The 24546-nt window shown below is 40.6% G+C and overlaps 1 protein-coding gene across 1 annotated transcript in view; it reads left to right on the top strand.

Moving 5' to 3' along the window:
• LOC134653935 (NPC intracellular cholesterol transporter 1) overlaps nt 1-24546 on the top strand; it is an 80527-nt gene that overhangs the window by 37480 nt on the left and 18501 nt on the right. Inside the window, exons 3-17 of the mRNA XM_063509305.1 lie at nt 743-962; nt 1666-1745; nt 2394-2603; nt 4338-4530; nt 6774-6839; nt 8553-8735; nt 9213-9375; nt 10334-10452; nt 11261-11444; nt 16721-16892; nt 18120-18381; nt 18856-19057; nt 21040-21240; nt 22366-22534; nt 24199-24430. Of these exons, the coding sequence (XP_063365375.1) occupies nt 743-962; nt 1666-1745; nt 2394-2603; nt 4338-4530; nt 6774-6839; nt 8553-8735; nt 9213-9375; nt 10334-10452; nt 11261-11444; nt 16721-16892; nt 18120-18381; nt 18856-19057; nt 21040-21240; nt 22366-22534; nt 24199-24430 (2656 nt within the window). The remainder of the gene's footprint in view (nt 1-742; nt 963-1665; nt 1746-2393; nt 2604-4337; nt 4531-6773; nt 6840-8552; nt 8736-9212; nt 9376-10333; nt 10453-11260; nt 11445-16720; nt 16893-18119; nt 18382-18855; nt 19058-21039; nt 21241-22365; nt 22535-24198; nt 24431-24546) is intronic.

The following is a 24546-nucleotide window of genomic DNA, read 5'->3' as shown; positions in this document are numbered from 1 at the left end:
ATACAAGGTGAACAAATATATCGATATATATGGGGGTTAATAGTTAAAATAGCTTAAATGCAGAGAAAAGGATAATGAAATGTAGCTATTTAGGACCCTGTTGAAATTGAAGATTTCCTGTATTGCGCCTAGATGTGATTTTGCATTGGAATGACTCAAAAGGGTTTTACGCGAAAAAGGAATCATTTAACTATAAATATATAAATCATGCGGGATTTACACAAATTATCTTCATTATCACAGTAATAAAAACGTGCGTTAATATCCTGAAAAAATGAATGAATGAATATCGACTTTGCGTTGTCGATTGTGCAATCTGTTAGGAATGCAATTTTATTGTCTTTGGCCGATAACGAGTACAGATAAGATAACACTCGCGTAGTCTCTACAAAAAGGATTTTGTGACATAAAGTTAACATTGAGCGATTTGTGAACTTTCTAAAGTATATGCATTTTAAATGTTAATAAGGGAAATGTTACTTTTAAAAATATGCCTGGCTTCCGAGTCATAAAACAATTATGTCAATAGAATTGGGTTTATCTTGATTGATAATACTTTTAGTTCAATCAATAGCGACGGATACCGCTGTGACCTAGAGATTATGGCGTTAGTCGCGAAAGCTGAAGACGTCGGTTTAAATCCGGTCTCGAGCCACTACCAGGCTACGCTACGCCACTTTTTGAATAGTATATGACATCTTTCGGTATATAATTTAATTAACTTTTCTTTTTTTCTTTCCAGTGGGTCCTGGAGAAATACTGCCCCGAATACCTCGGCGGCAACGTCTGCTGCAACAATGATCAGCTGAAGGACTTCTCCAACAAGATCAAAACAGCCGAGCAGTTGGTGTCGAGATGTCCCACGTGTTTCAACAACTTCTTGAAACACATCTGCGCCATCACGTGCTCGCCGCAGCAGAGCGACTTCATGGTCGCTAAGACCGTCGCCCCCACCAAGAATGGTAAGTTGATACAAACTGATTGATAACTACACCGGTAGACTGGCTAGCAGTTAATGTCGAGTTGTCCCACGTGTTTCAACAACTTCTTGAAATACTTCTGCGCCATCACGTGCTCGCCGCGGCAGAGCGACTTGTCGCCCCACCAACACTGGTAAGTTGATACTAAGATATTGGTAATCCGCCGACAAAATCAAGAAGAAGAGTAAAGTAGAAGAGTAGTCGTGGAACTCGTGGATCAAGAAAGTCGACTCACAATTCCGCACTGCGATTTCGCACCGTCAGCATGTTTTGAGCAGCGGTGTGTAGATCATGCGATAAAAACGGTACGCTTACGGCACGTCACTGCGATTCCGTACCGTCACCATTTTTAAGCAGCGGTGTTATCGACCCTTAAGTCTTAAAAGCAGTGGCGGATTTACAGTCTTTGCCGCCCTAGGCCCCAGGCCCTGCAGTAAGCACTAGCCGCCCCTTTCTCAGCCCCCTTCATATACTGCCGCCCCAAATATCTGGCCGCTCTAGGCCCGGGTCTACTCGGCCTTAGGGCAAATCCGCCACTGCTTAAAAGACGCATTTAGCATTCAGTATCCTAAAAAGTGGTTCTGTTTTCAAGTTTTGACCTTGTTATGTACCGATTGACGTGAAATTCTATACAATATTGATGTGACACTGTATAATACATTAATTTGGTTGTATTTGTCATCAGGCACTGCGCTCAACGTTGTGGAGTTGGACTACTACCTGTCAGCTACATACAAGGAGGCCACATATAACTCGTGCAAACAGGTAAATACAAGTTACTAATCTCATCATCATCATCATCCTGGCGTCAATCCCAGCTGTGCACCCGCGCGGGGCGCGAGGACCCGGGGTCCGCCTTCAGACTCCTTCGTGTCCACTTTGCCCGATCTTCGGCGTCCCTGGTGGTGGAAATACAAGTTACTAATCTAAAGTTACGTATTTTTTCTTGCAAAGGCAAAGGCGTACAATATTTTGATTCAATCAATACGATAGTGACACGTTTACCTCAAGAGTGCCAAACGTACTAAAGGTACTTGTTGCTTTACACATCGATTGTCACTGTGACAAAGTTACGAAGTCACAGAAATCAAATCCATTGACTGAACAGACGGTGATGAAAGCTTATCTCAATTTTGTAATCTAAAATTTGTTGTGTTTTGTTAATGTTATAATAATGGTGTCTTTAAATTTTTCTTTTTTATAATGTGTGCTTTTTTTATAACTTCGTGCTGTAAAAGATCATGGCCCCGACGGAAGACCAGCGCTAGCCTAGCCAGGCTAGCACCATGCTGAGTCGGGACCATTTCGTGACTATTATGTTGTTTTATGTTACTTGTTGTTCTCTTTTATTTTTTGTCACGAATAAACGCTCTCTATTCTATTCTATTCTATAACACAAAACCTCCTTTCCAGGTCCAAATGCCGTCAGCGAACAAATTAGCAATGGACTTTCTGTGCCTGAAGTACGGCGCTCAGCGTTGCACGGCGCAGCGCTGGTTCGAGTTCATGGGCACCAAGGGCCCGTTTGTGCCCTTCCAGATAAACTACATCGAGTCTGTGCCCAATAATAACTACACCTTGTTCAATCCGCCCACCCTTCCCTGCAGTGTCGGCCTAACTAAGGTAAGACAGTTTTATAGCATGGTCACACAAAACGGTATCGTCTTAGGTCGTCCCATTTGTTTTTCGTCAAGTTCTTAAATTAGTCCTATTCTGCTTTCGTCACGCATTCTACATTTAAAGCCACCGACGATTGTGACGAATGTAGAATGGGTGACGAAAGCAGAATAGGACTAATTTAAGAACTTGACGAAAAACGAATGGGACAACCCAAGACGATACCCACAAAACCAAAACACAGCGAAGGGTTGTTTGAGGTTTAGTTAACAGGGATGTTGCGGATGCAGATTTTTTGACATCCGCGGATGCGGATGCGGATGCGGATATTTAAAGGCTCACATCCGCGGATGCGGATGCGGATGCGGATGTCAAGATTAGGTACTTGTGGGTACTTAGAAAACGTCAAATATTACATTTTTAGTATTTTTTTTTATTAAAAAAAACGAAACGTTTAGTATTTGAGCAAGAATATAGGTGCGTTATATTTAATAAACAGTAACTTCGCCGACTTTTCTGGATATAGACGATTTCGTTATAGGTAATGACGAAATTACCTAGCACTTACGCCGCCGCTAAGACGTTCCTGTACCGACTTGTTCGACATCCGCATCCGCATAAGCTCCGCATCGATTTTATGCGGATGCGGATGCAGATGCGGATGTTGAAAATAATGCGGAAGTTCCGCGGTTGCGGATGCGGATGCGGATGTTCGCAACATCCCTGTTAGTTAACTAACTTTAGCCTGTGCCCAACGATGATTACAAGTTATTCAATCCGGACACTTCCCCGCTGTGTCGAGTAAGACAATTCATTTTTGTTGCTTCTAAACAAAATCTTTTGAGATGATGCGTTCGAAATGTGCGGAGACGAGTGTCATCAGGGGCGGTCCTAGGGCACAGAGGGGCGCCATTATGGAAGAAGCGGTGACATCAACCAGAATAGGGATGATGCCACATGTTGAATTTTATAACAAAATCTAGTAAAATAGATAGCAAACGAGCAGTTTATCACAATAATGTGGATATTAAAATAAAATATTGAAAAATTACAAAAATACAAGACCTGAAGTTTCAAAATTTAATTTTTTTTAACTTCCAAAAACGATAAAAGTAAGGGTACCATTCGATTCCTTACATTTCATCCAAAAAAATATTGTATAGCAACTATATACATAAACGCAATATTTCACCGACAAAAACGCAATTTTCTTGTTTTGTCCATACTACAAGATGGGCGATGACGTCACGGCCCCTGGCCGTTTTGTATAGAGCGTTTCGCGAGTGAAGTGCGACTGTCTGCCTTTGACTACAATTTCTGACTTTTGTGTTACTTTAATGCAATTGGGTCCCATATAGACATTTGATCCTAAAAACAAACCCGATCGATTGATACCATAAATGAAAATTAGTCATGTAGCCTATTGGCGGCATTTTGGCGGAAAGGTCATTGCGACCAGAAGCCTCAGATCACGCATCACTTAAAAATTAAATCATATGGCTACTTACAACTCGCTCCATTTGTGAAAGTGTCGAGACGACTAAGATTTTTTAGTGTCTTTGGTTTTTCAAAATTAAACCTTATCACTCTAACGTTAGTGTTTAATTAACAACTAACAATCACTGCCATAGAAACAGTGCGATGCCGCATGTCTCGCGCCACCGAACGCCTGGACAACTCGTTATTCGAAATTGAGCCTTACCGCTCTTACATAAAGTCTAATTTACAAAAACACTACAGGATACCCCGGGATGTTCCTGCCTAGACTGCGACGACGCGTGCCCCGCGCCGCGCCCGACCCCCGCGCCGCCCAAGCCCTTCAGTATCCACGGCGCTGACGGCTACGCCGTGATTATGGCTATCGTGTTCGTCATTTTCACGTCGCTGTTCCTCAGCGGAGTCTATTGTTGCAATCAGCAGGAGAATACTGTTGGTGAGTTCGTAAAAATGGATGCTATGATGGTATACATATCGTCGTGGATCAAACGAAGACCAGTGCACAGTGGCCCGTTTCTCAAAAGATTATAACTTGTAATATTTACAAGTGGAAGTCCCTTTCTAACAAAAGCTGTCAAAAGTGACATCCGCTTGTATTACAAGTTACAAGCTTTTGAGAAACGGGGCCCAGTGATAAACCTCGAAAGCTACCGATTTGACGCCTATGTATGTTTCGGATAAATAATCGATTTTGTATTTTTAAGACTTGGCTCAGTTTTTCAGACTTATAAATACAATACTCTTTATTGCACACATCACACAGTTTGTAATTATGTTGCAACTCGAATTCATTTTATATTAAATCCTATAAAATTATTGAGTCTTTATTCGGATACTCGAGTACTTTAGATTTGCGCGGAGTTAAAAACTTGAAAGTTTTTTAAATGCAGTCTCAAAAACGAATAGAGTTATTCAAATTTAGACTCAAAAGACCAACAATCCAGTCCAATCGGTAGCTCTAAAGGTCTTTTATCATTGGTTGTAGTTTTATTAGTACCTGCTGAACGTTACCACCTGGTAAGGGCACCCGCCCTTTGACACTGATATCCACATACATATAGTCCAATTATTGGTTTTGTTATACTGACACAGTATAAAATACTTTCAATATCATTTCAATTTAGACGAAGTTAAATCATTTCTAAACAATAACATGACTAATCAGTAATCATACACAGAGATAAGATAATTCATCACTCTAAAATAGACTTTAATCACAAACAAACAAAGCTCAATATCGAACGTGACTGGTTTTTTATGCAGTTTTAAACACGAGTTTTGACACGCGCGCTTAGCTGAACATTTTACAATTGCACATTCATAATAAATCTTATTCTATAAGACATAAAGTTCGCTTTTCATTACAACACCAAATATGACAAAGTAAGGTTATACCTAGATATTTAAATATGTAGTTACGTGGTGACGGATAAATTCTTTAAGTTATTAACACTAAATCTATACCTACTATTTATTAAGGTAATGTATACCCATCCCGATTGCTTCATCACGAATTAACCTGGGTCTACCTTGCCTTAAACGTGTTGGTGCAGAGTAATATATACACTATGTTGATTGTCATATGGACGATTTTAGATCGGATTCTTAGCCTCGTGCCGCCCAATGTACATTAGGATGTACACTCAGTTTCGATGGAATGTCAACCGTAATTAAAAACAAAGTGGGTAGCATTTCACTTGTCTCGTAAAATTTTCGAACAAATGAAATTCAACTTTATTGAAAATACAACAAGATTCTAACTTCCTTGGCTATAATTTTGTATGGTGGCACGAGGTTAAGAAAAAATGCGCCCTATGGACAAGTTTTACCCTTTTGCTCTGCACCTTCACGAATAGTATCATGTCTTTCTATAATTGAATGATATGTGATAAATACATATATGATAAATGTATGATTTAATTTGCTGAAGACAAATACACGTTCGTTCTATACACTGCATAATAATTATGTTCTAATCATAACACAAATATTTAACTCTTTAATATCTTTATTCCTATAAAAATAGAATTAAAACTAGAAATAGAGGCGATACAAACATATGCGTTTACACCCTTTATACATTTTTGTTGAATTATGCAGTGTAATATCAATTTAACTGCGCACAAGGTTTATTTTGTCACCGCTTCCGTCATTCTATTTGCATGAAACCTTGTGTTATGTTTCGTAGGGTGAAGGTTTTATCGTGCACACATTTTGAAGCTTACGCCAACACGCTAAGATTCAAAATTGTTTGCAAGATGAGTAATCATATTATGTATTTATATCCATAACGTTTCTTTTGTCATGAAACGGTGTGGGAATCTGCAAAGCAATTTAACAGTTATTAACTAGTGCATTCCATAGGTGAGGACTTTTTAAATAGGGACCGTTATTTTCTTATTAATTGAAAATTATTGATGAGTCGCACGCACCCGAGCTGCATACATCGCCATTGTTAGTAGCTCGGTACTACTTACAGGGCTAGCGTGTCTTATTTGAAATGTTTGTAATTTTTGGGTAGTTGTGTAAAAGTCTGTGACAACCTACTGGGTTCTTGTCCGCTGTCGGCATTTATGCAAACATCAAAGACGTCGGTTCATTGTTAGTTTTTACACTGTGGTTATGCACTAGTCAATAAGTGGTATGGTGGCATGTGCTAACTCGGTGCTTGTGGGGCAGACGGGTGGCGCGGCGAGCGGCGCGGTGGCGGCCCGGAGACCAGCCCACTACACAGCCACAGATCTAGTACGTATAACACACACACACAAACACACTACATATATTTCCTCCTTCTTTTTACGTCGAAACTCAAATAATAGTAGGCATAGACTAGGAATCCTCTAGACTGAGCATAGTAACGCTACCCCCTCTGCCACTTGTACGGTAGTTTTACTCCATCTTCGAGTCAATCCCGTGCCGTGATTGGTCCGTGTCTTTGAACGGACCAATCACGGCACGGGATTCGCTCACCTCGTCCCCCGCACCCCCGTATTTTTGGCAGCATCGGTTTTATGAAATAATTGCTCTAAACTCAGTCTAGAGCATTCCTAGTCTATGAGTAGTAGGTATTGTCAAGATGCGAAGTCGGTAGAGGGAGAAGTGGCGCCGATTGTCACAAATACACAATAATAACAATATAACAATATTTTTATTGACAATAAAAGTTTAACAGGCACGTTACAGTGAACCCCGCACTAGGCATGACCTGTATCGCGGGAGTCATATCATATCATGTCAATAAAATTTATAATTATATTAAACATAAGAATAGGAATTAGGAAAGAAACAGGAGTGTGTATTACTTGTATGTGTGTAAGCTTGTTGTGGAATGTCGCACATTAATGCTAGCGGCAGCCGTTGGAACTAATTTTATTCCATAAGATTTAACGTAGAAAAACCCACAAAATGAGGGCAGCACCAGTCGTGCACCTAGCGAATATCTTGCCCACAATGACCCTATTCTTTTTTGATAAGGGATAAAGTTAGTAAAGGTAAGCAACGGCAATAAAAATTTCGAGGTCGTTTTTTGGCTGGTAAATTTACATATATTGGTCTCAAGGAGTTTAAGGTAACCTAGGACCTTATCGATTAGGTACTACAATTTATTGACTGTAAAATTATTTTTAAGTCGAAAGTCGTCAGTCTTTATTTTTATGGGAAAATTTATTTTATATTATCATTTTCTACTTAGTAACATTTTATATTCATAAAGGAAAGAAGGGGGAAATATCATCGAACTACTTTGGTTGTGGAGTATGACATTGGTTTGACGTTCAGTTTGCTGTCAATTGTTTCAGTAATTAAAAAAAAAGAAAAACAAAGCAGATGATAAGTTAATCTGTATGTGATTAAACAAACTGAAAGTCTAACCCACGTCAATGCATGATTGAATAAAAAATATATTTATATGAATACATAACTATCGCTGGTCAACGCTATCCAAATGTTTATTTTGGACAAATACTAATAGCATGGCTCTTATTTTTATCCATAACAATATGCACTAGCTCTATTACGAGAAAAAAACTTGAAATTCCTGTTCTTGGAGCAATCATGTTGATTTGTTCGTATAGTTCAAGCTGCACAAAAACAATAATTTTAAATACACGAACAACTTTACCCATTAATTATTGAATAGGTACTAGAATAAAATAGTTATAATATAAACATACGAAGCTATAAAGCTACAATACTTAGGATCGGTTGCACCAAACCGTGCCTCACAAAAAAAGGTAGTTCACTGTTGATTGAAGTTGACCAGTCCGTCAACTGTGATCGTTGCAACTGGGCCTTAGGGTCGGTTGCACCAAACTGTTCGTACCGTTGAATTCGCAAAATTTTTATGTATGGAAATTTTCATAGTAAAGCGCCGGGGCGCGCCGGTTGACTTTGATCAGTCTGTCAAACGTGGTTGGTGCAACTGGCCCTAAGCCAAAATAACTTTTCCACAATGCGTAGGTGTGGCTTCAGACAATGAGCAAGAGATGGCCACCAACCCTCGCTCCATCGACCAACCTGATGGTCTACAAGAAGCCACCTTCTTCGAGAGGCTGGGGGCGGACACGGAAACCAAATTGGAGGACTTCTTCCAGTGGTGGGGCTACCATATGGCCTCTAAACCTTGGATCGTGCTGTTTGCGGGTAAGTTTATACACCGACGCCAGCTGTACTAGTATTGGCGATGTATTCATCCAAATGGATGGCATAAAATATGTCTTTTTGCAAAAGCTTAGGGTTTTTAGGACAAGAAAGAATGAGAATTAATAAACTTTTGTCATACGTTCTTAAAATAAATTGCGACATAAATCAACATACCAGTACTGTTACTTTAATTAGTCTACAAGAGATTTAATTCCTTCTTGAGTATTGTGTATATTTGAAATCTGTTGCGACCCAGCAACCCTTACGACTTTTACCGAACGGCTCACCGAATTTGGAACTAAACTAAAAAAAAAAACATGTACCTTTACAAATGAATTTCAACAGTAATAGTTGTTAAAGTCAATCAATTATTTAATGCGTTTTTTTAAACCCTACAGCCGGGCTAGCACATGTAAAAAGCCTCTCTTCATTTGTGTATATCTGTCTTCATATACATAAACAAATGATTTCCTCAAGGTCTCTGCGTGGTCGTGGGTCTCGGCCACGGCATTCACTACATGCAAGTGACAACCAACCCCGTCGAGCTCTGGGCCTCGCCCACATCCCGCTCTCGTATCGAGAGAGAATACTTCGACTCACACTTCGAGCCGTTCTACCGCACTGAGATGGTTATCATCAGGTATTTACATATAATTTATCTACCTATTCTTAGTAATTCCGCTCACTTATAAATCTGACTGAAAAATTCAGTCAAGATCCTTACCAAACAGCCGTTATCTTGCCCCGAGTGTGACAGTTGAAAATGTTTTTTGTCACGAGAACCTTATAACTACCAGATTTACGGAGCCGAAATGTTATAATATTTAAAACATCCGCGTTTTGAACACAGTATCTCACATTTATAGACGGGGTCTATCCTATCGCAAAATTTATTTTATTACCTTTATTTACCGACGTTTTGACACAGGTTTCACTGGTCGTGGTCGCGGCTAACTGATATCCCAGCAAAATGTCAAATGTGTGTGATGTCTGTTTTGACATTTTGCTGGGACATCAATTAGCCGCGAATAAAATAAATTTCGCGATAGACCCGTCTATAAATGCCGAACTTTTATTTTAGTACCACTGTGATATACATAGCTTAACTATACTGGATCAACCAAATCTTGTCAGTAGTAAAAGGCGGCAAATTTGAAAAATCGCGGGTTAGCAACACTGTGTTCGAATAATTCCAAAATCGCGTGTCATCTGTGTGTTATCTGGGGAATGTGGATCGTGAATGACAGCCATCATCTTATTGTTTACATTCTGAATCGTTTCTATTTCAAGAGAAATTTCTGCTGTCACCATTAAATACCAAGATTATGCATGACCTCAAGCAAAGCTAAGGTGCCTACAATGTACAATCATGCTCGTTGACGGTAAACATTACTAAAATTTGAGGTTATGATAATTCACTCGAACTGACGTATGAAGGGCGGAAAAATAAACACGTTTTGGTTCGATGTACATTGCTGCTTATGTTAGCGCAATTCTGCTCTTTGAGTGTTACATGGTGTTACCCTACTTTAATTTGCAGTACATTGCTACTGACAAGATTTGCTTGACGCACTATATATTTTTGTTTTCGCTCCCAGCGCCAAAGGCCTCCCGAAGATAGAATACACGGATGAATTTAACGAGACCACGACATTTGGCGCGGTGTTCAATTCCACCTTCATGCTGGAGGTGTTTGCGTTGCAGAAGAGGATTATGGGTGAGTTTCATGTACCGCCATGTTGTTTTTAGGGTTCCGTACCCAAAGGGTAAAAAACGGGACCCTATTACTAAGACTTCGCTGTCCGTCCGTCCGTCCGTCTGTCACCAGGCTGTTGAAATTTTCACAAATGATGTATCTCTGTTGCCGCTATAACAACAAATACTAAAAATAAAATAAAATAAATATTTAAGGGGGGCTCCCATACAACAAACACGATTTTTTTGCTCTATTTTTTGTTGATGGTGCGGAATCCTCCGTGCGCGAGTCCGACTCGCACTTGGCCGGTTTTTTTCGTATTTTCCCTTTGTGTTATGGCCAGGCAAAAAAGAGGCAAAAATTAATTGGTGAATATACTGTTAAAGTCTGTGCGGAAAGAGAAGAGTCGTGAAATGTATTGGACCCCATACATTCCATTGACTCTACAATGCAATTTATGACCGCGAACTTTTAGGTTGATTATTAGGTGGTATTTAAACGCATTAAATAAAGCACAATACATTACCTAAGTGAGAAAATTGATTACTATCAGGGGCCGATTGAATAGCAACTTGTAACTAATAATATTAGTGGAAGTCTCTTTCCAATTCCTTTGGTTAGAAAGAGACTTTCGCTGATATAAATAGTTACGAGTTGCTATGCAATCGGCCCCAGATCTGTCCTCGATTCTGTCGGTTGATAATTACTTGCAAGCCCTGTCATTTAGAGAGTTTTGACATTCAAAGGGATTGAAGATAGGTAAAGTTGACGATGAAATCTTATATCCAAGGCTTTTTTTTCCAAAACGTATCAATGAAACCTGTTACAGACCTCGGCAACACATCTCGCCTCGAGAACGTGTGCTTCGCGCCGCTCGCGTCCGCGATCAACCCCACCGTGACCGTGGACAAGTGCGCCATCCAGAGCGTGTGGGGGTGGTTCCAGAACGATCCAGAGGACAACTTTGACACTGAGGACAACGCCTACTTGGGAAAGATCTTGAAGTGCACGCAGTAAGTTGAAACACTGAAAATAGATTTAATTTGTTGAAAATCGACATGGTACTCGATTTCGAGGTTTTCGGGGCGCAATTCCGATTCCGAAAATGATGTATACAGTGTGTAAGTCCAATACGGGCAATAAACTAAACCAGATATAGAATTTACACGTCTAATCAGTAATTAAGAAGTTTTTTTAAGTTACACTTAATTATGACCCCGTAATTATTTTTTTTCCGATGTACCGAGCAGCAATGTACTGCAAACATTAAGAAACATAAGATGACATGACATTACGAGATACGAGCTTTTTATTGTAACTGCCAACAAGCGTTCACAGTTACTTTAAAAAGCTCGTATCCCGTAACTTGTGTAGTGTATTACATTGCGGGCCGAATTATTTTGTATGGTTAAAAAATTCATTGTATTTCTAAGTAAAATCTATCTCAATATACTTCTTAGGTCCTGTGCTAACCACCGTTTAAATTTTCGCCCGTATTGGATTTACACACTGTATTTTGGCATCGACCGAAATTTTTCATATTATATGCAATTCTGAAAACGCTGTTAAGAGTGTGCTGTAATAGTAGGTACATTACGGTACAAGTGCGCAAAATAGGAAATTAGAAACGAGTGGCGATAAATTAAAACACGACCGAAGGGAGGGAGGGAGGAAAGCACAAGTATCGTACAACGTTTTACAGTACATATGACCTTTTATGTTTTTGGCATAGTTACGTAATGTGCTAATTATCCACTAGTGCTTTAAATTAGCACCACCTCAGATCATAGAAGGTACTAGATATCTGACGGAGGCGTGGCGCGTGTCGCCGCAACATGGTCCGCCGTAAGACCGGTAAGACAGTCGCAATTTAGCTGTCGTAGAAAATAAAACCAAAATAAAATAACTTAATATAATATCTTTTTTTAAAAAAGGGAACCGCCTTCAAAAAACCAACTGAAAAGTACAAAATAATTTTTATATGGCACCCCTTTACGTGTCCAGTCCCTATCCCAAGGCGTAAAGCAATTTTTTGCCAAAAAGTAATTAATACGTAATAATAAGAAAATTAATAATCATCCGGATAATTACTTAGTTTTTGAAGTCGGTGCCAAACCAACATTTTTGAGAACCGATATTTTAGACAACGAAGAACGCTGTACTTACTTGCATTATAAAGACATACTTAGTTTACCCATTAATTTAGTTCTTGTAGGTACTACGTACTCGTATTGTTTTTCTGATTGGTAATAAAGACTGTTTTTGTTGGTTTGGCACCGCCTTCAAAAACTAAGTAATTACCAGGATGATTATTAATTTTCTTATTATTACGTATTAATTACTTTTTGGCAAAAAATTGCTTTACGCCTTGGGATAGGGACTGGACACGTAAAGGGGTGCCATATAAAAATTATTTTGTACTTTTCAGTTGGTTTTTTGAAGGCGGTTCCCTTTTTTAAAAAAAGATATTATATTAAGTTATTTTATTTTGGTTTTATTTTTGTTTATTTTTAATTTTTTAATTATTTTTTATTAATTTTATTTTATTTTTTACTTTTTAGTGATAGGTAGATACTTTATTTATTTTAGGTTTTGGACTAAAATACTAGTTTGTTAGGCTCTCCATTTAGTCTACTAATGTTGGTGATGGCCTAACTCGATGATAATCGCGACACAACATAATATGACGTTTTGGTGCTAAACGATTTGTATGTATATTGCTCCCACTTCCACTCCCATTCCCAGTCCCAGTCCGAGTCCGACTCCCACTCCCACTATTTTATCTAAATCGGTTTTAGCAACATAAATTTGTTGGTAGGTATACCGATAGCATGGCCACCTACCGGGTCCAATTGGTTTTTCAAACCATCCATGAACTGTACACTAAAACCTTCTCCAGAATGTAACAAACACTTTTCTGAAAACCGCATCAAAATCGGTTCAGCCAAACGCGAGATAATCACGAAGAACATACATACGTACATACATACGGGTCAAACTGAGAACGTCCTTTTTTTAAAGGCAGTTAGAAAAAAGTTCATCGACCCACCTAGTGGAACTCCGCAACATAGGCACACGACGACAAGTCGGTTAACCAAAACAAAGTGTGCCTATGTTGCACCAAACCTAAGTTCCACTAGGTACAGCAAGGGTTCAGCATCAGCTCTATCTTGGGTACTGCTCTCCCAAGTGCTCATCAAGATGTGACGGATGACCAAAATAGCGTGGGCCTATGTTGCACCAAACTTGAGTTCCACTAGGTACAGCCAGGGTTCAGCATCAGCTCTATCTTGGGTACTGCTCTCCCAAGTGCTGATCATGATGTGATGGATGACTAAAATAGCGTGGGCCTATGTTGCACCAAACCTGAGTTACACTAGGTACAGCCGGGTTCAGCATCAGCTCTATCTTGGGTACTGCTCTCCCAAGTGCTCATCAAGATGTGACGGATGACCAAAATAGCGTGGGCCTATGTTGCACCAAACTTGAGTTCCACTAGGTACAGCCAGGGTGAACCCTGCCAGCCAGGGTGGTTTGGTGCATCAGCTCTATCTTGGGTACTGCTCTCCCAAGTGCTCATCAAGATGTGACGGATGGCCAAAATAGCGTTGGCCTATGTTGCACCAAACCTGAGTTCCACTAGGTACAGCCAGGGTTCAGCATCAGCTCTATCTTGGGCACTGCTCTCCCAAGTGCTCATCAAGATGAGACGGATGACCAAAACAGCGTGGGCCTATGTTGCACCAAACCTGAGTTCCACTAGGTACATCTCGAGATTCTCGAGTTCCACTAGGTACATCCAGGGTTCAGCATCAGCTCTATCTTGAGTACTGCTCTCCCAAGTGCTCATCAAGGCGTGTCGGATGACCAAAACAGCGTGAGCCTATGTTGCACCAAACCTGAGTTCCACTAGCTACAGCCAGGGTTCAGCATCAGCTCAGATCTATGTATACTAAAACCTTCTCCAGAATGTAAGAAACACTTTTCTGAAAACCGCATCAAAATCGGTTCAGCCAAACGCGAGATAATCGCGAACAAATATACATACATACATACATACATACATACATACATACATACATACATACATACATACATACGGGTCAAACTGAGAACCTCCTTTTTTTTTGAAGGCGGTTAAAAAATGTGCTCGTCAATTTACGTAAAATGCCGGTTTGTAGCGTTGTTTCGTGTAGAAATAGGAGTGCTTAGGGATCATGGAGTTACATACCACATGTGAGTACATTTTTTTTACGTATTAGTCAATAAAACAACACATTTTAACAAATAAATCCAGTGACATATGATTTTACTGAGTCGGACCATTTTGCCAAACAAACGCGTGGCAATTTGAATATGCATTCTACATTGACGGCTTAGCATGGAAAACTATTTGTAGTGTGCTAGGCAACGGCGCAATGCATTATGCCGCTAACGATATCCACAACGGCATTATTGTTTCTTGTACGACCGGTTCCCTTCTTTCCGCAAGGAACTAGAGTGGCGCTCGTACATAATTGAGGTTTAAGCGTTATCGATAAAAATATCTGGATGTAGTGTGTATGGATGTAATTATTTTTCAATTAAAATTTTACTATTATTTTACCTTTTATTAGTATACCTATAAATTTTTGATAAAAATGCAGTAGGTAGGTACGTTAAAGAAAAAACTGTTTTAAATATTATTTATTACATTGTAGTTTATACCTATAAGTATAGGTATTAAAGTTAGGTTCTTAGCAACGATTTAAATAACTGCACTAGGTATGATCAAATATGTTCATGCTTGTCAAATATATTATCCTTGACACACTTTTTACCCCTCCTCATTTATATGACGAGTGAATATATAGTAGTTTATGCAACAGTGATATAATAAGGGTTCTCAAAATTCAAGGGTCGAAGTTACAAAACGAGACGTAGTCGAGTTTTGTAAAAAAAGACCCGAGAATTTTAAGAACCAATTATGAGCTGTTGCATACATTACTTTTTCTATGACAGCTGCAGCAAAAAAAAAATAAAAAAAAAAATTATTAAAAAAAAGAGTTATTATTTAAAAAAAATTGAGTTATTATTTAAAAAAAAAAGAGTTATTATTGTAAATGAAAACATACCTCTTTCAATCAAGATGATCGGAACTTGTATCTTTAAAAAAAATAAAGCAGTTGTATTATACTCATAAGATGACTGCTAGCAGTCATCTTATGAGCCTATAGACAAATCATTCAAATGACATTGCTTTAGATATCACTGTCAGTCATTTAATTGACACATTTAAGTGCTGGAGTAGAAAAAATAAGTTTAAATAATAGTATATTAAATACTTAGTCGGTCCATAAGTTCTATCACAAAGATTTTTACTAATAAAAAAAATATAGGTATAGAGTGTTTATTATTATTCGTATATGATTTTAAAGCTTATATAATGGTGCATACCTAACTTACAATATAATTTAACATATTTTCTTTCGCAGTTCTTCATAGCTCTATGTACCTAATATTCGGATTCGGGTGACGAAATATGCTATAATAAATTAGGTTCATTAAAAAATAAAATTGTAACTATTTTATTAATTTAACACTGATTTTTACTCCTTTTTGTGGAGTTTAATTTTTCACAATCCAGGCGACTGCTCGCGTCTAACGACAATCCCAAAGTAAACAATATAAACAAACAGTAAATAAAATCGTTACTAAATTTTATAAGTACAAATTATGTTAGGTAGGTACGTTTTGATAAACATATAACAAGCTTTCGAATTATTGCTATTTTTTTATTAAAAGCTTTGTATTACATTCTATCAGTCGAAACCTTTGTGACAGAACTTTATGGACCGAATAATATTATAGGTAGGTACTTACCTTAATCGTACCTTAAAAATCTTAGCTCGCAAATAAGGTCAAATGTTTAAAGGTATATAAATTAAGTCAATGGCAATTATTACTTAAAATATTTTAATGCCAAAACAATAATGTTTAGAACATAATACAAAATATCGATAGCTGTTGTAAATTTATCGACTTGTCCTACTCTCTAGCGTCGCCGCTCTTGTCCTTTACCCCGCGCGGTTCGGCCAATCACAGCGCGTGAGTTGGTTGTCTGGCCACGCCCTCAATGATGTGGTGGGGCACAGTCGGAGACACCGAGTCTCGTTGAAATTATGCTTCGTTATAAATCTCCTTACTTCTATGATCTGAGAGCACCACATATGGTGCTGTACTGTAAAATAGATTGGTTCTAATTTGACGATATAGCAGACGGAATACTTAAAACACACTGTTGTTACAGAAACGCATACGACCCTGACTGCCTCTCGACGTACAACGGCCCTGTGTTACCGGCGGTCGCTCTAGGCGGTTTCCTAGCTCCCGGGGAACAGCTAACCTCGCAGTCTCGCTTCAATGAGGCCACAGCCCTCATTCTGACCTTCCTGGTCAACAACAAACACGACAAGGCCAAGGTATGTCGTCTACCCACATACATACAGAAACGCATACGACCCTGACTGCCTCTCGACGTACAACGGCCCTGTGTTACCGGCGGTCGCTCTAGGCGGTTTCCTAGCTACAAGGGAGCAGCTCACCTCGAAATCCCGTTTCAATGAGGCCACAGCCCTCATTCTGACCTTCCTGGTCAACAACAAACACGACAAGGCCAAGGTATGTCGTCTACCCACATACATACAGAAACGCATACGACCCTGACTGCCTCTCGACGTACAACGGCCCTGTGTTACCGGCGGTCGCTCTAGGCGGGTTCCTGGCTACAAAGGAACAGCTCACCTCGCAGTCTCGCTTCAATGAGGCCACTGCCCTCATTCTGACCTTCCTGGTCAACAACAAACACGACAGGGCCAAGGTATGTCGTCTACCCACATACATACAGAAACGCATACGACCCTGACTGCCTCTCGACGTACAACGGCCCTGTGTTACCGGCGGTCGCTCTAGGCGGGTTCCTGGCTACAAAGGAACAGCTCACCTCGCAGTCTCGCTTCAATGAGGCCACAGCCCTCATTCTGACCTTCCTGGTCAACAACAAACACGACAAAGCCAAGGTAAGTCGTTAATAAATGCCACTACAAGGTATGTCTATCCACAGAGGCCCCGCATTACGACGGGCGAGTTCCTTCCTTAAGATCGGTTTTCCTAGGATAGCGGTGCCGTCATATAGCGGCCGTCTCCATACTAAATAATACGGCTAAATATGGATGTCGTAGTATTTGTATGGAGACGGCCGCTATATGACGGCACCGCTATCGGAGGAAACCAAAGCTTTAGACAATCAGCGACATTACTTGATAAAAAGAGAAATATTATGTTTTCTACTCTGCTGTTTATATTTGATGCTGTTGCCAATGCAATATTACATGGCATGCCTTCAGTTCAGTATCTTTGTGGTTGTTTTTTGTTTGGAAAATTTCCTTTAACCCGCATAAATGTCAATGTGGTTCAGTGAAGGGGACGGATTGAAAATCAGCGCTGCGCAGGCAATTTGTAATGAAATGACTGACGCAGCGTATGCTGAGCCCGTTCCTTTTGCCGCACAATTTTTTTTTTATGTTTTGTAACCTGTATATATGCTTTTTGTGTTGGAATAAATGGTTTCTTATTCTCAGTTCTCTAGTTCTTACGAAATATGAACATATGGATATTTTAGGATATTTTTAATTCTTTTTTCTTTTCAGTTGGGCCCAGCGCTCGAATGGGAGAAAGACTTCATCACGTTCATGACCCACTACACCAAAAACGAGATGCCAGCATACATGGACATCGCTTACACCTCCGAGCGTTCGATAGAAGACGAACTATACAAGGAATCACAATCGGACGTGTCCACCATACTGGTGTCTTACTTTATCATGTTCGCGTATATTGCTATCTCGCTCGGACGCTTCACCACGTGTGCGAGGTTGCTGATTGACAGCAAAGTCACTCTTGGACTTGGAGGTAAGATTTTGTAAATATTTTATTAATGATTATGCACACAATGCTGGCTTATATAGACTGGAAATAGGAACGATAGAAGACGAACTATACAAGGAATCACAATCGGACGTGTCCACCATACTGGTGTCTTACTTTATCATGTTCGCGTATATTGCTATCTCGCTCGGACGCTTCACTACGTGTGCGAGGTTGCTGATTGACAGCAAAGTCACTCTTGGACTTGGAGGTGAGTTCTTTTAAAAATGTTAGATCCCACCAATAACATTTTCATGTAAAATGTTGCCAAAACGAGACCATAATATGGCTCAAGCGTCTAACTCTACACGCCCGCCCTAGCTCCACAAGTTTTAACTTCACAAACTACACCTTAGTCAAAATATGTGTCTTGGCCGTTTTAGGGCAAATAATTACCAACCATTATTAAGTACTGTGAACATCTCAAAGCCAAATAATAAATACACTTTTTTTCCACAGGCGTCCTCATAGTCCTGGTATCCGTGGTGTGTTCCATCGGTCTTTTCGGTTACATCGGTGTGGCAGCCACACTCATTATCGTAGAAGTAATACCGTTCCTCGTACTGGCTGTTGGAGTGGATAATATATTCATCCTGGTGCAAACAGCTCAGCGCGAGCCGAGGAGACAGGATGAGACTGCGGCTCAACATATTGGGAGGACGTAAGTAGATTCTAAACCTTGTAGGTATATAGAGACTAAAATCGTGTGGCAACGGGATCGAAGTCGAGTCATACCGTTCCTCCTACTATCCGTTGAAGTGGACAATATATTCATCCTGGTGCAAACTGCTCAGCGCGAGCCGAGGAGACAGGATGAGACTGCGGCTCAACATATTGGGAGGACGTAAGTAGATTCTAAACCTTGTTGTAGGTATATAGAGACTAAAATCGTGTGGCACCGGGATCGAAGTCGAGTCATACCGTTCCTCGTACCTGCTGTCGGAGTGAACAATATATTCATCCTGGTGCAAACTGCTCAGCGCGAGCCGAGGAGACAGGATGAGACCGCGGCTCAACATATTGGGAGGACGTAAGTAGATTCTAAACCTTGTTGTAGGTATGTAGAGTCTAAAATCGTGTGGCAACGGGATCGAAGTCGAGTCATACCGTTCCTCGTACCTGCTGTCGGAGTGGACAATATATTCATCCTGGTGCAAACTGCTCAGCACGAGCCGAGGAGACAGGACGAGACTGCAGCTCAACATATTGGGAGGACGTAAGTAGATTCTAAACCTTGTTGTAGGTATATAGAGACTAAAATCGTGTGGCACCGGGATCGAAGCCGAGTCATACCGTTCCTCGTACCTGCTGTTGGAGTGGATAATATATTCATCCTGGTGCAAACTGCTCAGCGCGAGCCGAGGAGACAGGATGAGACCGCGGCTCAACATATTGGGAGGACGTAAGTAGATTCTAAACCTTGTTGTAGGTATATAGAAACTAAAATCGTGTGGCACCGGGATCGAAGTCGAGTCATACCGTTCCTCCTACTATCCGTTGGAGTGGACAATATATTCATACTGGTGCAAACGGCTCAGCGCGAGCCGAGGAGACAGGACGAGACTGCAGCTCAACATATTGGGAGGACGTAAGTAGATTCTAAACCTTGTTGTAGGTATATAGAGACTAAAATCGTGTGGCACCGGGATCGAAGTCGAGTCATACCGTTCCTCGTACCTGCTGTCGGAGTGGATAATATATTCATACTGGTGGAAACTGCTCAGCGCGAGCCGAGGAGACAGGATGAGACCGCGGCTCAACATATTGGGAGGACGTAAGTAGATTCTTAATCTTGTTGTAGGTATATAGAGACTAAAATCGTGTGGCATCGGGATCGAAGTCGAGTCATACCGTTCCTCGTACTGGCTGTCGGCGTGGACAATATATTCATCCTGGTGCAAACTGCTCAGCGCGAGCCGAGGAGACAGGATGAGACCGCGGCTCAACATATTGGGAGGACGTAAGTAGATTCTAAACCTTGTTGTGGGTATATAGAAACTAAAATCGTGTGGCACCGGGATCGAAGTCGAGTCATACCGTTCCTCGTACTGGCTGTCGGAGTGGATAATATATTCATACTGGTGCAAACTGCTCAGCGCGAGCCGAGGAGACAGGACGAGACTGCAAGGGCAAGCTATGATGGCGCCATCTATGCAAACCTTTGACAGCTGCCAACCCCATTTGAACGACCTTGAACTTTATGGTAGACTTAAGATATCATCATCAGTATCATTGTTCTATCCTTTTATTTACTGAGAGACTTCCCTGAGGTTGTATTATTTCAGTTAAATCATAGACAATATTGTATACAATAGTGATATAATATAATCAAGCTTTTCAATCTTGTACCTTAATTAGGCCACTTAGCAAACTGTGGTCTAAACATGGCATTCGACTGAAAGCTTTCGACAAGCGACAGTACAACTTTGCTTAATGGTTGTTGGACGTGTGTAAGATTTTCCTTTGTGTAATTGGGGCATTATCTATGAAAAGGGACCTTATTGTCGATGGCGCTTACGCCGCACAGCTTCGCGCGGCATTGTATTTATATCGGAGCATCGTTAATAATGGCGTAAGCGCCATCGACAATGAGGTCCCTTTTCAGAGATAACGTCACAATTAATTACACTTTTTTCCCTGCAGACTGGGACAAGTCGGCCCCTCAATGTTCCTGACATCCATCTCAGAATCGGTGTGCTTCTTCCTGGGAGCGCTGAGCGACATGCCGGCCGTGCGCGCGTTTGCGCTGTACGCCGCCGTGGCGCTGCTGGTCGACTTCCTGCTGCAGGTCACCTGCTTCGTGGCCCTCATGGCCATCGACACCAGGAGACAGAACGACAACAGGTCGGTGCACTTCAACACCTTGGGCCCTTCTCTCACGAGGCTACTCTCAAGCGATTTGTGTTTGGTACGCGTATCCTACGCGTCGCTTGTGAGTACCCGCCATATTTATTTCCTACGTTTCGCACACGACGAGACGCGTCGACGACGCGTTTGATATCAGTCGCACGCTACTGCCTTACTGGTCGCACGCGACTCGAGTCGACAAGATGGCGGCGGAACAAGTTTTTAATATAAATTTCGTTCAAGAGGTGAAAAATAATCATGTTTATATAATTATAAGCTGCCTGATTATGTAAGAAAAGATGTGTCAAAAAAGGCGTGGCTTGAGATTGGAAAAAAAAAACAATTTGTCAGGTCAGGAATTATATTTTTATTTCAATTAAATGTATACACATTAATTGGACGAATAAAGAATTGAGAATACAGAAGAAGATTGTCTTCATCGCTGGAGTCACTAGACATTGTCGTACGAATGTTGTTCCGCAAATGATACAAAATAGTCTAATTTGCGTAGCACCGTGTGCGGAAACGAGTAGCATACCATTAGGCGATCATGGTTTGTATCTCAGTCGCGTAGCTTTTGAATAGTCTCGTGAGAGAAGGGCCTTGGTTTTCTCGAGCGACTACAGTATGGGCAGGCGTGGCTCACTCCGCGATTTCGTCGCGTCGCTACATGTACATGCGGTCCACACCATTTTTGGTGTCTAGCAGTAGTAGTTGCAGAACACTGCTACGGAACGGACGCCTGCTCGCGCTTGCGCCACCTTGCGGTCATATCTGTCGTAATAGACGCGTTTTGTTAGAGAGTGAACCTTCTCTTTCCGAACAGACTACCTATTACTATTATTTATTCTGTGGTATGGAGTTCTTCCACAAAGTTACAGGCTTTTAAAGGGTCGACAACGCGCATGTAAGTAACATCCGTGGGGGACAGGCTTCCATAGGCTCCGGTGACCGCTTACCATCAAGTGGGACACGTGATAGTTTGCCATCTTCGTTGTATTAAAATTTATGTTCTATTATTGTGATAACAATGCAGTTTTTGTATACCATCAGATAGGTTCCAAAATAAGTTTGTATATTTTTTTAAGTTTATATTGTTTAATTAACCTCTTTCTGTTTCAGATACGACGTGTTCTGCTGCGTGCAAGGCAGCAAGGTGGACATGCCAGACGCATACGACGGACTTCTGTACAACTTGTTCAAACACGTCTACGTGCCTTTCATCATGAAGCGAGAGGTCCGAGCCTCGGTCATGATTATATTCTTCGCGTGGCTCTGTTCGTCTGTAGCTGTGAGTATATAAAATGAATATACAAGGTGGACATGCCAGACGCATACGACAGACTTCTGTACAACTTGTTCAAACATGTCTACGTGCCTTTCATCATGAAGCGAGAGGTCCGAGCCTCGGTCATGATTATATTCTTCGCTTGGCTCTGTTCGTCTGTAGCTGTGAGTATATAAAATTAATATACAAGGTGGACATGCCAGACGCATACGACGGACTTCTGTACAACTTGTTCAAACATGTCTACGTGCCTTTCATCATGAAGCGAGAGGTCCGAGCCTCGGTCATGATCATGTGTGGCTTCAACAATATACATAAACGCAATATTTCACCGACAAAATCGCAATTTTCTTGTTTTCCATACATCGAAAGGGCTTCTAACGTTACATGATGACGTCACGATGTATTGCCATTTTGTTAGAAGCGTTTCGTGAGTAAAGTGCGGGTGCCAGAATTTGACCATCATTTGTGACTTTTGTATTGCTTTAAGACAATGGGTCCATACGTTGATCCTCAAAACAAACCTGGGGCCGATTGCATAACAACTTGTAACTAATAATATTAGCGAAAGTCTCTTTCTAATCAAAGGAACGGAAAAGATACTTCCGTTAATATTATTAGTTACAAGTTGTTATGCAATCGGCCCCTGATCGACCGATACCATTCATAAAAAAATGTCAAATACCCTATTACCGTAAAACGGGGTGAGTAGGTTTCGCGGGGAGAGGTGGGTTATGAATGGGGAGAGAAGGTTTGAAAGGGGGGTGAGAAGGGATTTTAAGGCTACTGCTACAAAAATAATGTATTCCAATTTAAAATGGAACTATAGTAATACGCATAATAAAAAAAAATCGGATCAACAATCTTCCAAAATCACCTTTGTATGAAAACCCCTCTCACCCCAAATACGAGGCACTACGGGGTGAGGTGGGTTTTTCTCTTTATCGTCAAAGTTATGTAATGGAACTATCCAAAATAAAATACAAACGTCCGGAACACTTATTATATACACCATTCAGTTTTCATATGTAAAAATAAAATGTTATCGAGGTTTGAATTTCAGTTTTGACCCTACTCACCCCATTTTACGGTACTTCAAAGTGGTGCAGAAGTTAGCTTAGACTCATTCTATTGACGATTCTTCCTTGTTTCTTCATCCATATAGCATAAATAGTTATTTGTACAACAAGAGATCAAAGTTTGATATTTCTTCGAGTGCTTATTTTGAGTCCCGTGCAAGGGAAAGATTCTATAATAGATTCACGAGCGTAGCGAGTGAATCTAATTTAGAATCTTGAGCGTAGTAAGGGACTCAAAAGCGCACGAGATGTAAATAACTTTGATCTCGTGTAGTACACAACATTTTTCACCTCAGCAGTGAGAACATATTAGAGAACCCGAAAAATTTATTCCTTCTTCATCACTTACCTCTATTTACTCATGTTTTCTTAAGATATACCAACAATTAAATTTTCACCTCAGCAGCTCGAACAAGGGTACTTTGCTACTTAAAAACAGTGAGCAAAATCGCATTTTGCTCATTTTGTCTCACTCAGTGAGCAAAATGCGATTTTGCTCACTGTTTTTAAGTAGCAAAGTACCCTTGTTCGAGCTGCTGAGGTGAAAAGAACATATCCGTCATTATCATATTCTATCTTCTTCCCCAGGTCGCACCTCACATAGAAATTGGTCTCGACCAGGAACTATCCATGCCTCACGACAGTTTCCAAACGAAATACTTCCAACACCTCAATAAATATCTCAACATCGGGCCACCAGTATACTTCGTGGTCACTGAAGGGACCAACGGCATAGATTATTCCGACAAGGATGTACAGAACATGATATGCGGCACTAGGTTCTGTAACGATGACAGTGTTTCTATGCAGATATATTCAGGTTAGTATGAAATATTTCCAACAGCTATCTATTTATTGCACCTCTGGTAGTTACTGCAATGTTCTGCGCTAGAGTGCAGCACTAGCACATATTTCGTTATCTTCCTCTGTATCGCT

The sequence above is a fragment of the Cydia amplana genome, chromosome 14 (assembly GCF_948474715.1).
Source record: "Cydia amplana chromosome 14, ilCydAmpl1.1, whole genome shotgun sequence".
NCBI lineage: Eukaryota > Metazoa > Arthropoda > Insecta > Lepidoptera > Tortricidae > Cydia > Cydia amplana.
The sequence above is the reverse complement of the archived record's forward strand: the minus strand, read 5'-3'. Positions and strand labels throughout refer to the sequence as shown.